The 18,758-nt window shown below is 39.0% G+C and overlaps 1 protein-coding gene across 1 annotated transcript; it reads right to left on the bottom strand.

Moving 5' to 3' along the window:
* On the bottom strand, positions 1 to 16,653 carry LOC127442215 (ATP-dependent RNA helicase A protein-like). The gene is given in 29 exon segments (XM_051700077.1): positions 1 to 262; positions 265 to 541; positions 697 to 897; positions 2,445 to 2,560; positions 2,667 to 2,896; positions 3,022 to 3,149; positions 3,268 to 3,429; positions 3,690 to 3,801; positions 3,886 to 4,046; positions 4,192 to 4,344; positions 5,445 to 5,518; positions 6,226 to 6,320; positions 6,449 to 6,662; positions 6,838 to 6,935; positions 7,084 to 7,240; positions 7,346 to 7,428; positions 7,584 to 7,725; positions 7,831 to 8,022; positions 9,945 to 10,022; positions 10,186 to 10,347; positions 10,434 to 10,523; positions 10,610 to 10,746; positions 11,465 to 11,511; positions 12,513 to 12,661; positions 12,910 to 13,040; positions 13,225 to 13,339; positions 13,444 to 13,584; positions 13,685 to 13,805; positions 16,501 to 16,653. Coding segments are annotated over 28 exon segments (3,885 nt in total). The 5' UTR covers positions 13,796 to 13,805; positions 16,501 to 16,653; the 3' UTR covers positions 1 to 133.
* Between the last annotated feature and the right edge of the window lie 2,105 nt (positions 16,654 to 18,758).

Below are 18,758 nucleotides of genomic sequence, written 5' to 3'. Positions count from 1 at the left end.
TTAAAGAACAGTTTGAGAAGTTTTAATCAAGAGAATGAGCAATTAAAAAAAGTGACAACAACTAAACATAAACATACTTTAATACCCCCATAATGGTACTCGTAATCATGGACACATGCTCAGACATCCAGCTTTAAAAGCCACCTCTATTTCCTCCCCAGCCTCCTCTGAATCCCCTCCCTCCATTTCCTCCACCCCCCCTGTATCCACCACCACCACCACCCCCACCCCCCCTGTATCCACCACCACCACCACCACCTCCCCCCTGTATCCACCACCACCACCCCCTCTGTATCCACCACCACCACCCCCCCTGTATCCTCCAGATCCCCTGTATCCACCCCCACCACGATATCCTCCCGACCCTCTAAAGCCGCCTCCACCACCCTGGTAGCCTCCACCTCCTCTGTACCCTCCACCAGACCAGGATCCACCATCGCCACCACCTCCCCTGTATCCTCCTCTGCCTCGGCCCCTGAACTCTCCACCCCCTCCGAAGTCAGTACGGGCCATCTTGGGTGGCCGTGGCCCATCTCCAAAGCTGTATAAAACACATATAAATGAATTCCATTCACAAAGAAAGCAGTAAAATGGGAATAAAGGCAACTTTCTCAATTTCAAAAAGCACTCTTTCACACCTACTGTATTGGCCTTTATCCTAAATAGGCCAAATAACTTAATGCATGGAGGTCTCACCGTTGGTTAGTGGCCATCAGGTTGATGCCCGCTGACGATGGTCTAGACACAAGCCGTATGACGTTCAGCAAGCGCTCATTGAGTGGATCCAAATTTCTGATGTATTCTGGGTCTTTGGTCACCTCCACCACTAGGGCTTCCATAGCTGCCCTCAGGGCTGCCACACCACCAGCTATATCATGGGGAATCTTTAATTTGATCCTACACAAGAAAAGGATTGTCTTGATGAACAAGGATTTGACTTGTTCACTTGTCTTATTCAACTGGATAAGTATTATTTTTAATAAAGCAGTTCAATTCAGACTGATTCTCTAATGACTCCTTTGGATCAGTTTGTTAAGGAGATAGTTCACCCAAAAATGTACTCAACCTCAAGCCATCCCAGATGTGTATGACTTTCTTCTGCAAAACACAAATGAAGATTTTTAAAAATATCTCAGCTTTGTAGGTCCTTTCAATGCAAGTGAATGGTGACCAGACATTTGAGGCTCCAAAAATCACAAAGGCAGCATAAAAGTAATCCATACGACTCCAGTGGTTTAATATATGTCTTCTGAAGTGATGCAATCGCTTTGGGTGAGAAACAGATCAATATATAAATTGGAGATTTATAGTAAAAAAAGGACTTAAATATTTATCTGTTTCTTACACACACCTATCAGATCGCTTCTAAAGACAGATTTAACCACTGGAGTCATATGGACTACTTTTATGCTGCCTTTGTGCTTTTTGGAGCTTCAAAGGTCTGGTCACCATTTACTTGTATGGACCTACAGAGCTGAAATATTCTTCTAAAAATCTTCATTTGTGTTCTGCAGAAGAAAGTCATACACATTTGGGATGGCATAAGGGTGAGTAAATGATGAGAGAATTTTTTTTTATTTTAGGTGAACTACCCCTTTAAAAATCAACGCAAAATAATTTTTTTGCTCAAAAATCAATATAAATGTGCTCATAAATCAGACACTACTATGGGTTGAGAGCACATTTTACTTTACATAAGAGTAATACCTAGCCAGTGAGAAATTGTGATGATTTTTCCATTAATTTTAAGATCTTACCCCATGCCCGGAAAAACACTATTTTAAAAATCCCCACTATTTCAGAATTTTCCATGACCGTGGGAACCCTGTGCTTTGGATAAAAACCATCTGCTCAATATTAACTATGGTTATAAACCTAGGAATACTGGAGGACTATACAGTACTCTGCAAAAGTTTTAGACACTTGTGAAAAATGTTGCATAGTGAGGATGTCTTAAAAAATAATGCCATAAATACTTTTCATTTATCAATTATAAAAACATAAAAAAGCCAATTCAGTATTTGGTATTTCAAATACCTTTGCTTTCAAAACAGCACGAATTCTCCTAGGTACACCTGGACACAGATTTTCTTGGTTGTTGGCAGATAGGATGTACCAAGCTTCTTGGAGAATTCATCTATTTAATTCTATATATTTAGGTTGTCTCAATTGCTTCGGTCTCTTCATGTAATCCCAGACTGACTCAATGTTTAATGGGGGATTTTGTGGGGGCCCTGCCATCTGTTGCAGGGCTCCCTGTTCTTCTATTCTATTTGCAAAAGTAATGTTTGGGAGTCTAAAATTTTGATTTCCTGTTGACACACTAAAGCTGAATATATAAATAATCTAAAGACAAATGTTTTTGTTAAACATCTTATGTGCCTAAGATATTTGCACAGTACTGTATATTTTTTGTTTGTGGTTTAACTTTATGAAACACTTACCAGTCATCAAGCTCAACAATTTCCCCATTGGAGGTGATCTTCTTTGAGCCAAAAAGAATAAGCTGAAGAGGGCTGACAAGAGTCATTCCTTTGGCTGAGATGGCTCGGGTTCGGATCTGAATTTAATTAAAATGTATTAATTTAAGTAAAATATAAACAGCTAAATAAAACTATAATTTGAAGTTGACACTTAAATTATAATATAAAGAGTCTCAAACTAACCTTTTCCCCAAAGACAAAGAAGGGAGATGGGTAAGCCATATCATGGTTGCTGAAAGGACAGTTGACTGAGGATTTGTGAATGAGAGCATTTCGGCCCTCTGTGGTTAGGATCTTCCTTTTCTCTTTGTGGTAACACACATTGGGGTAAGAGCCAAATGTCAGCAAAGAGATCACCACATCCAAGTTATTGTCTGGTCCCACATTGTTAAACATTTGATTCATGAGGCACTCTAAAGGCAAGGGTTAAGATAAAAAAAATTAAATCAGCATCTCAAATTACACTGAGGGTTACAATAAATAGCACCACAACACCAAACAATATGGCACATAAAAGAGTCAAGAAACACTGGTAAACCTTCAGGAAAGCCCACGTTAACAAGGATATCTTTCAGCTGAACCTTGGCCTCCCAGGTCATCCTCAAAGTTGGCATGTTCAGCCTCTTGTGCTCACAAAACCTGATTTCTGCATCCTCACCACCCATTCTGAATACAACGTAACACAGAAGAATCTGAATCCGTTTAACTTGATACTCCTCTAACAAATTAGAAGACTAAATGTGGAAATGTCCAATTGGAACAGTGCTGTCTCCTTATGACCCACCTGACTTCATCCCAGGCCTGAAAGACAGAGAGTAAAGCCACGTGGTCTGAGAAACGTGTCCCAGCAAAGTTCCTATGGACGAAGCCGAGGCGTTTGCCCTCATTGATGAAGGGCTCAGGGAAACAGGATGCTGCTGAGATGGTGCATACTGCATCTCCAACACTAAAAAAAAAGCACCAACACATGCACTGAGTAAATACAATGCACTATATTTATATATAATATGTGAACCTCACAAAAACATGCCCAGGTCACATTTTAGACTACAAAACAAATATACAACTTATTTATACAATTGATTGTGCATTTTGCTAAATTTGCATTTCTTTTAATTTTGGGTTAAATATGATCTTGACAGGTTTCGTGAGATTTGCTCATTTCAAAATTCCAACAGCCAAGGCTAGGAAAAAACAAACTCTTACTTAAAGATGCATCCCATGATCATCATCTTTCCCAGACGAGGTTCTATTGGGAGTTTAGCCAGAATGCGTCCCAGTGGAGTCAGCTCATCGTTACAGTCTAAAGCATCCAACTCTGGGGAACAACAGAACATCATTACAAAACGAATGCAATATTAAGCATTAACTGCACTGCTATGAAACTGAATATTAACTGTACCTCTAAGTGTATGTTCTGCCTCAATAACAGCATCCAATGGAGGGGGCTCAATAGCTTTGGAAAGGAACTGCCCAATGGCACCCAGTCTTAGTAGCTTAATGCTGAGGGCCACCTCATGCAGTGGTGTGCGGAAGATTTCTGGAGTCAAGTGGGTCTCTAGTCTGCAATACAATCATGGCAATCATCAGCATTTCTTTTTTTTTGGAGCACAGCTTGTTTTTCTTAACTGGATTTAATTACATTATTGATAAATGAAAATGTATTGTACTGAAACAAGTAAAAGGCCAATTCTGTGACAATTCATACTTGTCAAAACGAGCTCTGCTGCACAGGTGAAAGCAGAAGCCTGGTCTGACTCGACCAGCTCGTCCCTTCCTCTGCTCAAGGTTGGTCTTGGAGGCCCACACTGTGGCGTAGTTTGTCATGTTGTTGTGAGAGGTGAACAACTTCACTTTCTGCCTACAAGAAACAAATGTTTTCCCATTTGTGTAAAGATTTGAAGAGCACGTAGTGGAAAAAAATAAATGCAGCTTTTTTCAACACCTTTTGACCAATGAATTTCCATGATTTTTCTATGAATTTTTCAGTTATTCCTTAAAATTATAATTTTTTTTTAATTATACATTTATATAGATTGCACACAATGAGTAATTCAGGGTTCCCACCCTTTTTGACAAATTAAATTACATGACTTTTCCATGACCTTACCAGGCATTTATAATTACTGGATACAGATTTTTCTTTTTAAATATAATTTTAATTAAAAGGTGCACCAAGTAAGATTTAAGCTGGCTCTTACTCATCCCATTGTTCCCTGCAGTACTTGTGGTTTTGGATTCAATACTGACACCCATTGTCCTAGATACTGGAAGTTTGTTTACTAAACGCTGCCGCTTTACACCAAAGATGTTTGTTTATCTTCTGTTTTGTTACTTTTTAAATGTGTTTTTCCCATACTACACACATTGCTTCTATGGACATTCTTGGATTTAATCCAAAAGATTTGAGCGTTGTGCACTGAACTGTGACCGTGCAGCCGCGACTTGATTGCTCTCTGCCGGGCTGAAGACTGCCGTCACACTTGGCATTTGATGTTGCGCCGTTTAGCCGTAAGAGCTACAGGTAGTAGTGGTTTGTTTCATTACATAAGCAAGGACTTCTTGTTTAGACATTTTATCTCTTCACTTGCTCTCATTCTGTTTAGCATTGGCTGAAAGCACTATAGTACTGGTAGTATCTCAGTCAACTGCATGACACAGTGTCATGTGTTGTCAACATGGCAGCGCCCATGAGGGGGTGACCCGCTCCATGTAAAATTAAACAGCTTTTATAGGGTTACTGATATGACTGGAGTCTTCATCTCATGTGAGTGTACATCATTTTCAACATATTTCTAAAAAATGCTATTCATTGCAAAAACTTACCTGGTGCACCTTTAAGACCGATTTTCAAAAGAATAATTTCAACTGCTTTGTGATACACAAATTTCTTGAAAAGAACTGAAACCAAGTTTTCCATGACCGTGGGAACCCAGTACATGAATTAAATGAATCACTTACTTGCAGGAGTCGATGACGAAGACCACATCGTTGATGGTGATGCTGGTCTCTGCGATGTTGGTGGACAAAATCACCTGTAGTTGTTTGCAAAATGTCAGGTATAAATCCATAAGACTGTGTGAATTTTAGAACGGTCAAAATGAATGTGTTAATGCATGCGATTAACGTTTAACGTGCTAATTCTTCTTAATCACGATAAACACATTTAGGATTTGAAAACTAGTTGAAATAGGGCAGAAACTTTGCAATGTGTCTGGGCCTCAAGGGTCATTACACTGATGCACACTCTACAAACACACACACAACAGTGATTGTGTCAACAATCAAGTGTTGGAGAATGTACTGACCTGTATTTGTTTTTACAAAACAAAACCAGATGGGACCTAGAAAAGCTGCATTCATGACGCAAATCATGTAAATGCCACTTCACGACTGCTGTAGCAATGTGGATAGCCATGATTATTATAGTGGAGTATGAGAGTTTATGCCCATTGCAATGAATACTATGGGGACTAATTCTTTCAATTAGTCAACCTTCCACACAGACTTTGGTGAATTTTAGTGAATTTCTGTCTTTATATTGTAGAATACTGTTTACTAAAATTTTTTATAAAACATTGTTACATATGGTTTTCTTTTGTAAGAAGGAACTAAATGCATTTTGACAGGCGACAAAAGTATATATATATATATATTAATTTCGATTAATGGTGATTAAATATTTTAATTGACTGACAGCACTAGTGAAATTCTAAAACAGTAAAAAAAACATTCTACAAACCTTAGTCACACCATCAGGGACAGGTTCAAACACTCTCCTCTGTTCCTCCCTGGGGATCTGAGAGTGGAGGGGCAGAATTTTGTAATGATGACCACCTGAGACAGACACCACATGGGAGGAATCACTACAATGAACAGTTGATGAAGTCAAAACATTTGGATGGGCAGTCTTAGTGATGTAAATTCAGGCTCAAGTATAATCAAAGAAACGTTAAATTACAGACCAAAGTGCGGGTTCATCTCCAAATGTTTCTGCATGGAATAGATGAGGTTCCAGCCTGGCAGGAAGACCAGCACAGCTCCAGGCACTTGCAGTGTTTCAATGTACTTCAGCAAAGCCTCTATCAGCTCAAATGGAGTTTCCTTCTCATTCAGCTGAGACATGGCACGCTTGGTCTCTGGAGTATACTCCGGTCCGCAGATAACATTACAGTTCACCTAGAGACGAGACAGAAATATTAAACACCAAGAATTTCAAGGTTTGCTTTTAGGTACATTATCCCGAATACACCTGCCACCTACTGTAAATACCGATAATGCACAAGTAATTCTATGGAAATCACTGGTGGCAATTTGACCCCAGGAGTTTTTATGCATCTTATTTTTCAAGTACCTCTTCCTCTCCACCATCTTCATCCTTATCTTTTTTCTTCCTATCCATAGGTGGTGGTACAAACTGGGTTATCTGGATGCAGTCTTCCAGAAAATAATCTAGAAATATTAAAGAAAAATTCATATTTATGTTAATATTTTAATTAATATTTATATTAAAATACTTAATCCATTACTTGATGTTAATATTAAAGTACTGTAAAATGGCATTATAATACAGTGCATTGTGAAAACAAAGCTTACTGACCTTGTACGGAATGTGCACGTCCATGCACCTCGATGATAGGACAGTTAAAAAAGTATTCTCTAAACATGGTGGTGTCAATGGTGGCAGACATAAGGATGATGCGCACATCAGGGTAGGCCTGGATTACATCTCTCAACACTACCAACAAGAAATCAGTCTGGAGAGCCACAGACACAAAAACATGATTGTCAATTGTCAGATAACAGCCGGAATAATGGCATAATCTATTATGATTAAATTGGTATGTCAACGTCAAACTTACATTTAAGTCCCTCTCATGGATTTCATCCACAATCACATGACTGATGCCACGGATACCAGATTCGAGCTTCCTTAGCAACACACCTGAGAATAAACAGGAAGTTTATGGGCACTGTCTATGTCATATCATACAATTATCTTTCTCAGGATCAAAGCCTGTTACAGTGCGATATGTTCTGAATACCAAAGGACAGACTTTGTGAGCATGCAGCAGTAAGAGATTAAGAAGTGAAACATACCAACTGTGCAGAAGAGGATGCTAGCGTGAGGTCTGGGTAGGACAGACTCAAAGCGCACACTGTAGCCACAGCTTTTTCCCACCTCCTCTCCTCTCTCAAAAGACACACGTTCTGACACTGACACGGCACTGATCCGTCTCGGCTAGGAGAATAAGCAGTAGCAGGGTCACAATATAATACTATATGAGTGCTGACGGAGCACACAATGGGACTTCTTCAACAGAACAGCTCTTTGTACTTGACTCACCTGCGTAACAATAATATTGCATTCAGCAGCCCTGCCTCCATGTATGAACTCGTCCAAGATGTACTGAGGAACTTGGGTGGTCTTTCCACAGCCTGTAGCTCCACGAATGATGACCACGGAGTTATTGTGGATGGCGGACATGATTTGTTCTTCAAAGTTCTTCACTGGCAGGTTATTTCGCTCCGAAAGAATCTGCAGTAGACCAGGAGAACAAGCTGCAAGTTGACCTCAGAGGACCAAAACACTGTATATAAAGCATAACAACCTATCCTTGTCAATTTTTTGACATTCTAAATGTACACAACTATTATTTCTCCTGTGGTTATACATTGGCATTTTATGTCTACTTTTAAAATCCTCACTTAGGGAATAATGCTCACTGAACTTATTTGAAATATGGGCTTCCAGGCTGAGTGACTTTGGATGCCGTGACTGAAGTTGACGCTACAACAGTGCATATAGAAAATCATCATACCCCTTTGGAATAGTCACTTTTTTGTCTTACAGACTGAAATCAAAACCTATTAAAACTTTTTTTACTAGATTAATTTACAAATTGTAATGGGGAAAAAAAAGGTAACATTCCAAAATGTACAAAAGATGGAAAACTAGAATAACATGGTTTGAAAAGGGATCATATCCCTGGATTTAATACTTCATAGAGCTACCTTTTGGTTTAATGACAGCCATCAGGCTGTTTGGATATGTCTCTACTAGCTTCGTGCACTAGATTAGGGAATTCTTTCCATTCTTTCTAGCAGAATTGTTCGAGTTCAGTCAAACTGTGGGGTGAGTGGTGAAGGACTGCTCTCTTCAAGTTCATCCACAGGTATTCTTTTGGATTTAGGTCAGGGCTTTGACTTGGCCTCTCAAGGACTTTGACCTTTCTATCCTTATGCCACTGGATTGTTTTTTGGCAGTGTGTTTAGGGTCACTGTCGTTCTGAAAGGTGAACCACTTGCCCATCTTCAGTTGACGATCAGAGGGCCACATATTCTTCATGAATTTGGGTGTACATGGCAGCATCCATTTTCCCTTAAATTCTACACAATTGCCCAGTCCCAGCTGAAGATAAACACCCTCTCAACATAATGTTGCCACTACCATGCTTCAGAGTAGGAATGGTATGTTCTGGGCGGTGTGCCGTGTTTGGTTTTCTACAAAAATAGTGCTTGGAGTTAGGGTTAGGAAATATTTGTCTCATTGATCCATAAAACCTTTTGCCACATGGCATTAGAATCCTGCATGGTCAGATGAGACAAAAATTGAACTTTTTAGACTGAACTCCAAGCGTTATATTTGGAGAACACCAAACACAACATGGTGTGGATGCTGCCATGTACAACCAAATTCTTAAGGAAAACCTGGGGGCCTCTGCTCGACAACTGAAGATGGGCAGGAGGTTCACCTTTAAGGCACGACAATGACCCTAAACACACCGCCAAAAACAACAACTCAGTGTTTGAAGGATAGGAAGGTCAAAGTCCTTAAGTGGCCAAGTCAGAGCCCTGACCTAAATCCAATAGAAAACCTGTGGATGGACTTGAAGAGAGCAGTCCATCGCCGCTCACCCCAAAATTTGACTGAACTCATACAATTCTGCACAGAAGAATTGGCAAATATCCCCCAATCTAGGTCCGAAAAGCAAGTAGAGACATATCCAAACAGACTAATGGCTGTCATTAAAGCAAAAGGTAGCTCTACGATGTATTAAATCCAGGGGGTATGAGCACTTTTCAAACCCTGTTATTCTAGTTTTTCATCTTTTATACATTTTTGGAACTATTGCATTTTGTAAATAAAGCTGGAACATTTTTTTGATTTCAGGCTGCAAGACAAAAAAGTGACTATTCCAAAGGTGTATGATCATTTTTATGAACTTTGGCTTATATCACAGCCCCACACAACCATGACACCATTTTATTAGACAAAAATGTGTATATATGCCTGTGAGCAGAAGACACCATTAACATTTTTGGTCCATTTTTCCAGAAGAAAACAAATAATAAAACTTAAAGGAGAACACTAGCATATAACTGGCCTAAAAGCTAACAGACACTGAATAAAACACTTATTTTAATATCATGGAGAGAGTAAGAGCTTTTTTTGTTCACCGTCTGCAGGTTCTTGTCCTGCTCGAGTTGATAGTTGAGCTCATGTTGCAGGTCTCCACTGATCTGTTCTGGGGTGCACTGCAAAGCAGGTGATCAGAGTTGTCAAAACGTTGGAGGAATGCGATGGGTATTACAATAAGTCCACAAAAGTCAGTTGTATGAAGTATACCATATCACATGGAACTCAATGGCTTACATTCAACTACTTAATAAAAATACTAATGTAGAACTGAAGACTCACAAATGCCAGGGGTCCTTCATCGATATTGCTACTGGTCCAGGGGTTCCAGTTGACCTGGGGAGGAGACCATGGCACCACCCCTGCCATGCTCTGCCTCTGTGAAGGCTCAAAGTGAGCCAACTTCCCCTGCACCAGAGAAACCGGACTGTTGGGGTCCTGAGGCTAGAACAGGACAAAAAACAAAGTTCTTTAGCGCATATGATTCTTACGTCATACTACTGATACTTGAGTTTTTAAAATGTACTTACAGGTGGAGGGATTTGGATGGCAAGTTCCTGCACCAAACTTTGCACTTGATGCTGAAGATCATCACCAAGATTCACTTCATATACATCCACCTGTCATACCAACAAAAATAGGCAGTTTGAAGAGTCAGTAAACATAAAGGAAGCCCAAGATAGTTGATTTGGACTGCTGAACTCACACTTTCTCCCTCTTTCTTCTTGGTCTGCCCTGTGTAGGATTCTATAACCCCCAAATGGTAAAGCTGACGGACAAGAGACAGCGCACAAGACTGGGCAGCCAGCTTCTTATTAGAACCATGCTCACGGGCAAAAATCTCTGAAGAAGTAGTAGTAGGGCAGCATTAGCAAGGATAAGACTTTCTTTGTTGATGTAAACTGTCAATAATAGGGCTTTTCACACTTGAAATTGTTCACCCTGGGTCATTCTTAACCCTGGGTAAATGAAATCCTGGGTTACCTTGTTTCATACTTACCTTACCCTGAGTTAGGAATTAATTCTGGGTATTCAGGTATCGATTTTTCACAAAGTACATTTGTAAGACCTGGGTTAACATTCTAGGAACCAATCAGGTAGCGGGGATAAAGAACCTGACTCTGAAAGATGATAAACTGGGTTTAAGCGTAGTGTGAAAAGCCAAACTGTGACAGACTGTCAGTATGATACTTTTCCACATTACTGCCCCACAGCCTTGTTTGGCATAAAAATGTATTTTGTAGAAGGTGGTAGTGGTCAACCGATTTGGGTTTTTCAATGGCTGATGTGGATTCCGATATCTAGAGAGCAAGGTGGATGACGGCCGATACATTTAATACGGTTTATACAAACAAAAATTCAGTAACAGCAAATGAGAACTGTTTATTATAAAATGACAAATCTGTCAGTACATTTTGGAAATGACAAAGAGAAATGAACATTTCTGATAATCAGCAAAGCCAATTATTGGGCGATAATTTTTAAATTAATTGTGGCCGATTAATCGGCCTGACTGATATTACTCAATCACTACTGTAAAGTACTTTAAATTGGTACTTACTTCTACCCAGTTGTCTCACGAAGAGTGTCATCTCAGCTATAAAACTCCTAAAATAAAGCAAGACATAAAATCGAGCTGGCTGGACATAACATTCTGTTCATAGGTCTTTAAAACTTCACAAGCTTACAACAATGGTGAACACAACAAAAATACAAATGTACACTCCACAGACTGACCTCTTAACTGGACAGCACGAGTTCAACAGTAACATTTCAGCGCAGGGTGTGTACAGAATAACCCAATCTTCAGCAGGTGTGTTTTTCTGCCAGACTTTTAAGAGGGAGTTATTTCCTCTCTTGGTCATGGAGGCCTCGACCCCTGATGGACACCAGAAATCACAACCAGACATTACTTTGCCTCTAGATTCATCCAATCACAGACTGCACCATGTGACCTCTTAGTGCAGCCTAAGTCATGTCACATGTTTGTCCCAATGTAAGGTTGTGATTTCTGGCATCTCTATTGTCCTTCCTCTAGATTACATAAAGAGAATGTGTGGGTTCATCTCACGAAAACATGACCAGGTCACATTTAAACCCAAAATAAAGAGAAAAACAAAATTCTATGTTGCATACAGAAAATGAAGAGTATTTTTTAGGACTTTAGAAATTTGTGACAAATTTAATGACACTTTAAACAAATATAATTTGCTTAAATATCTAGTTTCTAATATCTTTCGATTGTAGGATGAAATGTGACCCGAACATGTTTTTCATAGGTTTCATGAGATTAACCCATATATGACACATATACTGTAATGGAACTTCCAAAAGGAGGCTGTCAATGTTCTCTGAGATCTCCTTGAGGTTAGATGCACATCAAGGAGTTCTCTGTCATTATTTCAGTCCAGCAGAAAAACAAACCCTCAATGTTACTTTTAAATGCAAAGTCTATATATTTTTTGATTAGGTAGATCAAGTGAATACTTAAAAACCTTAGGCAACAAATGAATACATATGTAAAAAGCAGGTTGAATGGATATAATGAAAAATTACTTAAAAACTAAGTTGTAGTAGTGAATGATTGTATTTGATGAGGACATGCTAACCTGTTGTGATCAGGTCCCACTTGACTATATTTGTAGTCGGTTTGGTTTTTCTCCTTCTGAAAAAACTGGTTCAGACGAGCCTTTGCATTGTCCAGAGTCCAGTTCCCATGCAGGCCAGCGTTCAGATCAACCTCCTCCGATTCTAAGGTCTTGGAGAAGTAAAATATTAAGAGTCATTACAAACTTTCTCAATTCTATACTATGGCTATGTTCAAAATAACATACTACCTTGGTACTACTCATTCTACTTCTGTATGTATACTATGCAATGTATGTTCGTTTTCTGTATGCATGGAACACCAAGATGACCTCTACACTTGCCAAAACATACAGTACAATAAACCACAATTTTTAACATCTTTTTCTTGACTCAGTATTTGATCTGATGAGGACCTACGGCTTTGGCTTCCTGGTCATCTCTCTTGGAGTAGTACTCCTGCAGGTTAGCTCCTCGCTCCCACTGAGCATTACCAAAGCCTGAGTAGCCCAAACCAGTGACTCCACGGACAGTTGCAGAACGCTGAGGTTCTGAGACACGGGAAGAACTTCAGCATTAGAACAGTTCCTTTATAGTCAATGTCTCATGTAAATAAATAAAACTATTGTGTCAATTCATGATACTTGAATGGTCATCAATGCTCAGTTGAAGCCTGCACAATCTCCTAAATCAGTGTCATATTCCATTTCTGCTGTAGTAACTATCGTTACATACCATTAGGTCCATCACTTGGTTCAATTTTCACAGCCAGATGTGGAGGTAGTGGACAGCTGGATGGGAGATTTCCAAACCCACCACCTTCTTCATTTCCTCCATCAGGCACACTGACCTGAAAATAACACACTCAAAATGAGACCTTTACCCAACACCACACAACAGAGATGTAGGTTAAAAGCAAAGAGAAATGTTCATAAACGTAGATGCTGTGCTGACCCCTACAGCAGGAACTTCATTAGCATTTATCTCTTTTGTTCGGACAAGATAATTCACAAAATCTCGGGCAGCATTGGACTGGGCATCCTTCTTGTTTGTAGAGTTTCCCATACCGATGTAATTGTAACCCTCGACACGCACCTGAGAGGAGAAACATGGTTTTAAACAGACATCCTGCTACAAGATAAACACCTACTGAATAAATCACAATTTCATAGAGACAGTACCACCTTAATCTTACCTCACACGTGAACTTCTGTCTGTTTTTATTTCCAGCTGCTCGGATGTCATAGTTTGGCGTTATCTTCTTTTTCCCACACCAAGCATACAGGAAGTTTTTAATGTCTGCCATTGTTGAAGGCCTGTATGTGAATTAGATAAACGACATAAACATAATGATTTAAGAATAACAATAACCAATAGGAAAACATGGCAAAATTAGCAAACACCCACTTACTGCTGATAAGAGATAAATGTAAACATGCAGAACTGATTCCAAGATTAAATGCCAAGTAGTACAGTATAGTTCTACTCAGCAGTCATTGAGTCTGTCCTCTGCACTTCAGTAACTGTCTGGTTTGGTGCAGCTATGAAATCGGACATCAGAAGACTACAAAGGACCGCTCAGACTGCTGAGAGGATTATTGGTTGGCCCCTACACTCCCTTCAAGAACTATACACTTCCAGAGTGAGGAAAAGGGCTGGAAAAATCACTCTGGACCCCATTCACCCTGCCCATTACCTTTTTGAACTGTTGCCTTCGGGCCGATGCTACAGAGCACTGAGCACCAGAACAGTAAGGCACAGGAACAGTTTTTTTCCTCAGGCTATCCATCTCATGAACAGTTAAAACTGCCCCATTGAGCAATAATTATGTGCAATACACAGCTTAGTCTATTTATATTGATCCAACATACTCTTCTGCCATTACATTCCCTTGCTTCTGTATATAACAGATTTGGATTTGCATATTGTACACACACACACATACAGGTGCATCTCAATAAATTAGAATGTCATGGAAAAGTTCATGTATTTCAGTAATTCAACTCAAACTGTGAAACTCGTGTATTAAATAAATTCAATGCACACAGACTGAAGTAGTTTAAGTCTTTGGTTCTTTTAATTGTGATGATTTTGGCTCACATTTAACAAAAACCCACCAATTCACTATCTCAAAAAATTAGAATACATCATAAGACCAATAAAAAAAACATTTTTAGTGAATTGTTGGCCTTCTGGAAAGTATGTTCATTTACTGTATATGTACTCAATACTTGGTAGGGGCTCCTTTTGCTTTAATTACTGCCTCAATTTGGCGTGGCATGGAGGTGATCAGTTTGTGGCACTGCTGAGGTGGTGTGGAAGCCCAGGTTTCTTTGACAGTGGCCTTCAGCTCATCTGCATTTTTTTGGTCTCTTGTTTCTCATTTTCCTCTTGACAATACCCCATAGATTCTCTATGGGATTCAGGTCTGGTGAGTTTGCTGGCCAGTCAAGCACACCAACACCATGGTCATTTAACCAACTTTTGGTGCTTTTGGCAGTGTGGGCAGGTGCCAAATCCTGCTGGAAAATGAAATCAGCATCTTTAAAAAGCTGGTCAGCAGAAGGAAGCATGAAGTGCTCCAAAATTTCTTGGTAAACAGGTGCAGTGACTTTGGTTTTCAAAAAACACAATGGACCAACACCAGCAGATGACATTGCACCCCAAATCATCACAGACTGTGGAAACTTAACACTGGACTTCAAGCAACTTGGGCTATGAGCTTCTCCACCCTTCCTCCAGACTCTAGGACCTTGGTTTCCAAATGAAATACAAAACTTGCTCTCATCTGAAGAGAGGACTTTGGACCACTGGGCAACAGTCCCGTTCTTCTTCTCCTTAGCCCAGGTAAGAGGCCTCTGACGTTGTCTGTGGTTCAGGAGTGGCTTAAAAAGAGGAATACGACAACTGTAGCCAAATTCCTTGACACGTCTGTGTGTGGTGGCTCTTGATGCCTTGACCCCAGCCTCAGTCCATTCCTTGTGAAGTTCACCCAAATTCTTGAATCGATTTTGCTTGACAATCATAAGGCTGCGGTTCTCTCGGTTGGTTGTGCATCTTTTTCTTCCACACTTTTTCCTTCCACTCAACTTTCTGTTAACACGCTTGGATACAGCACTCTGTGAACAGCCAGCTTCTTTGGCAATGAATGTTTGTGGCTTACCCTCCTTGTGAAGGGTGTCAATGATTGTCTTCTGGACAACTGTCAGATCAGCAGTCTTCCCCATTATTGTGTAGCCTAGTGAACCAAACTGAGAGACCATTTTGAAGGCTCAGGAAACCTTTGCAGGTGTTTTGAGTTGATTAGCTGATTGGCATGTCACCATATTCTAATTTTTTGAGATAGTGAATTGGTGGATTTTTGTTAAATGTGAGCCAAAATCATCACAATTAAAAGAACCAAAGACTTAAACTACTTCAGTCTGTGCGCACTGAATTTATTTAATACACGAGTTTCACAATTTGAGTTGAATTACTGAAATAAATGAACTTTTCCACGACATTCTAATTTATTGAGATGCACCTGTATATACACATATATACACATATATATATTCTCCTCTTGTGCATTTGTATATATACTTAGATTTTCTATTCACTTTTTATTTTTATTATTATCTCTGTCTTGTTGTATTGTTTGTATACTGGAAGCTTCTAAGACAAATTCCTTGTATGTGTAAGCATACTGGGCAACCAAGCTAATTCTGATTCTATAGCCTAACTGCACAAGAATTACTATATCCTAGATTCCAAACTAGATAGTGCGCTAGCTAACTTGTTAACCTGTCAACACAAGAAATATTATACATTTAAAAGGCAGATAGAAACACCTAAAACGGGTTTCTCGACATTTGTTTGCAAAAAATCTGGCGCAATGAATAGCTAACATTAGCTAGCTAGTTAGCAGACCTTTATATGTACAAAAACTGGATGGACAGACATATTCACTTCACATAAGTAAACTGCTAACTCTTAAACCAAATTAAAAGACATAATGGTCAATGTTCATACCTGATAACTATCCCCTCTTGTAAACACACACAAAATGTTCAGACAAACGTGTACTTTACACGAAGACCCGCCATAACAGAGAAAATGCGCACATTGTGCAGATCAGAAGCGGAAATGACGCAGCACTGCCCAAATTCACAGCACTTCTACGAGTTCGCACGATGCAGAGGATGTTCACACCATTCTGTGGTTCATTGATTTTAAAGAGCATGGCACCAGCTTGATGTGTCCATACCAAAATAGGTATTTCTTTTTTAGGGTACAAGAATTAGGTGGCCAACGTTATTTGCTAAAAACCGTGGCCATACGAAAATGATGGTCCTCCACCAGGGGGTGCACAAGGGCTCTTAAAGCTACAAATACAAATGTAAATTCATTGTTGTAATTAAAGTTCACGTCCTTGATTATGCTAATGCATGGCAGTGAATTTCAAAGATGTGATTTAATATTTGACTCCAAGTGACTTTGCCCAGTGCACGTGTGTGTCCACGCTGTGTATTTCCACCTCTGGGCTTGTCGTAGTTAAGATAAGTCCATGCATGTCAGCTGCGCTTATTGTCAGTGGCTGAATTCGAAATTGCATACTATCATACTACCCTTACTATTTCGGCCATAGACAGATATGGCAGAAGTAGTACGAGTAGTATGGGTAGTATGCAATTCCGAACTCAGCAAGTGTTTTGATTCAGTTGCATCAAATAAATGAATAGAAATGTTCTATCTCTCCTACAACTTACATACTTTCTTTATTTGATATTATATATTGCGAGATGTGAGTCCTATGTAATTTCTCGGTAGTAGCTGTTATGTATAAAATTTTCCCCAAGCTGACGTTGCGCTGTTTGGGTGGAGTAAAGTTTACACATGTAGCCTGAACAGCCAGATGCATTTACATTTGAGTTTCATCTGGAATATGTCTCAAACCACCTCCGGAGATATATCTGTCTCGGAAGGCATTTACACTTGGTCTTTTCATGATCAGAAAGCTATTACAGTTACAAAGAAATTAGTTGCTATAATTACTTTTTATTTACAAAATAGTGTAATGTATTACAAATTCTTGTAATTAGATACAAGAGTAGATATAGAGTTACATAGATAGTTACTGACTTCCAATAAATATATTTTCTTTTAAGTACATTATGCTTATTTCTAATAGATTATTTATGTAGAATACATGAATTATGGCCCCATAATGAGTCATTGTGAAGGAGAAATGTAATGTGCTGAGTGTATGACTTGTGTGCAACTATAAACAAGGAAGAAATATAGATATTATTTTAAATTTGTTGAGCGGAAAAGTGTTTTAGAAAGTAACTTAAAAGTAAAGGTAATTAATCATGTGATTACTTTCTCAATGAAGTATTTAGTAAAGTAATCTGATTGCAATTTTAGAGAAATAACTAGTAATTTGTATTGGATTACTATTTTTAAGTAACTTACTTTGGTACTTATCTTCAGAGGTGGTTTGAGTGATCGAATTTATATCAGTCTCGAATCCGTATTGGAGGGCATATACACTTGGTCATATTATGATCGGATAGCTATTCGACCAATAAAAACTCATGAAGAAACCAAGTGTAAATACCCGCTGTACAATCCCATAGTCCCTCGGAAGCTGAGGAGACGTCACATTCAAAACACTGAATAAAAAAAACATAAAAAAAATAAAAAAATAAAAAAATAAAAAAAAGAGTCGGGCAGCTCATTTTAACTGCAAGTGATACACCAATCACCAACAAAGTTAAATATGAAGTTAAATTGTGCTTGTTTAACAAAACTGTTGTATTACACCATATATTTGGGGAACAGGACAATGGCCACGTACCCCTATGTGGAATGTCCAGGAATGTATTTATACAGCTCACATGCAGACCTAAAGAACATACTTTTTTACCAACCGAGAAGTACGTTCTTCTTCAAATGCAGTACATACTCTGACAGTACACAATTTCGGATGCAGCCAATGGCTGGATTGTTAAACCCCCACCCATTTTTATGTCACTATACTAGGACACCTTATTCTATTTCCTTAGTTACAACATTCAGTCTGAAAACTTTTTTTCATATTTCAATAACAAGCCTTATATGTTACACTTTAAATGCTCTAGTGATGTTATTTTTGGCTCAGGAATGTTATAATAATAATAATAATAATAATATTTTCATGGGAATGTCTTCTCAATGTGCAAAGCAAAGATTATGGTTTATCAAGCAAAAATACTGAATCAGTTTCAGATCACACATGGACAACATGA

This window comes from Myxocyprinus asiaticus, chromosome 6 (genome assembly GCF_019703515.2).
Source record: "Myxocyprinus asiaticus isolate MX2 ecotype Aquarium Trade chromosome 6, UBuf_Myxa_2, whole genome shotgun sequence".
In the NCBI taxonomy this organism is placed as follows: domain Eukaryota; kingdom Metazoa; phylum Chordata; class Actinopteri; order Cypriniformes; family Catostomidae; genus Myxocyprinus; species Myxocyprinus asiaticus.
Note: the sequence above shows the minus strand (reverse complement) of the source record. Positions and strands in the feature narration are given on the sequence as shown.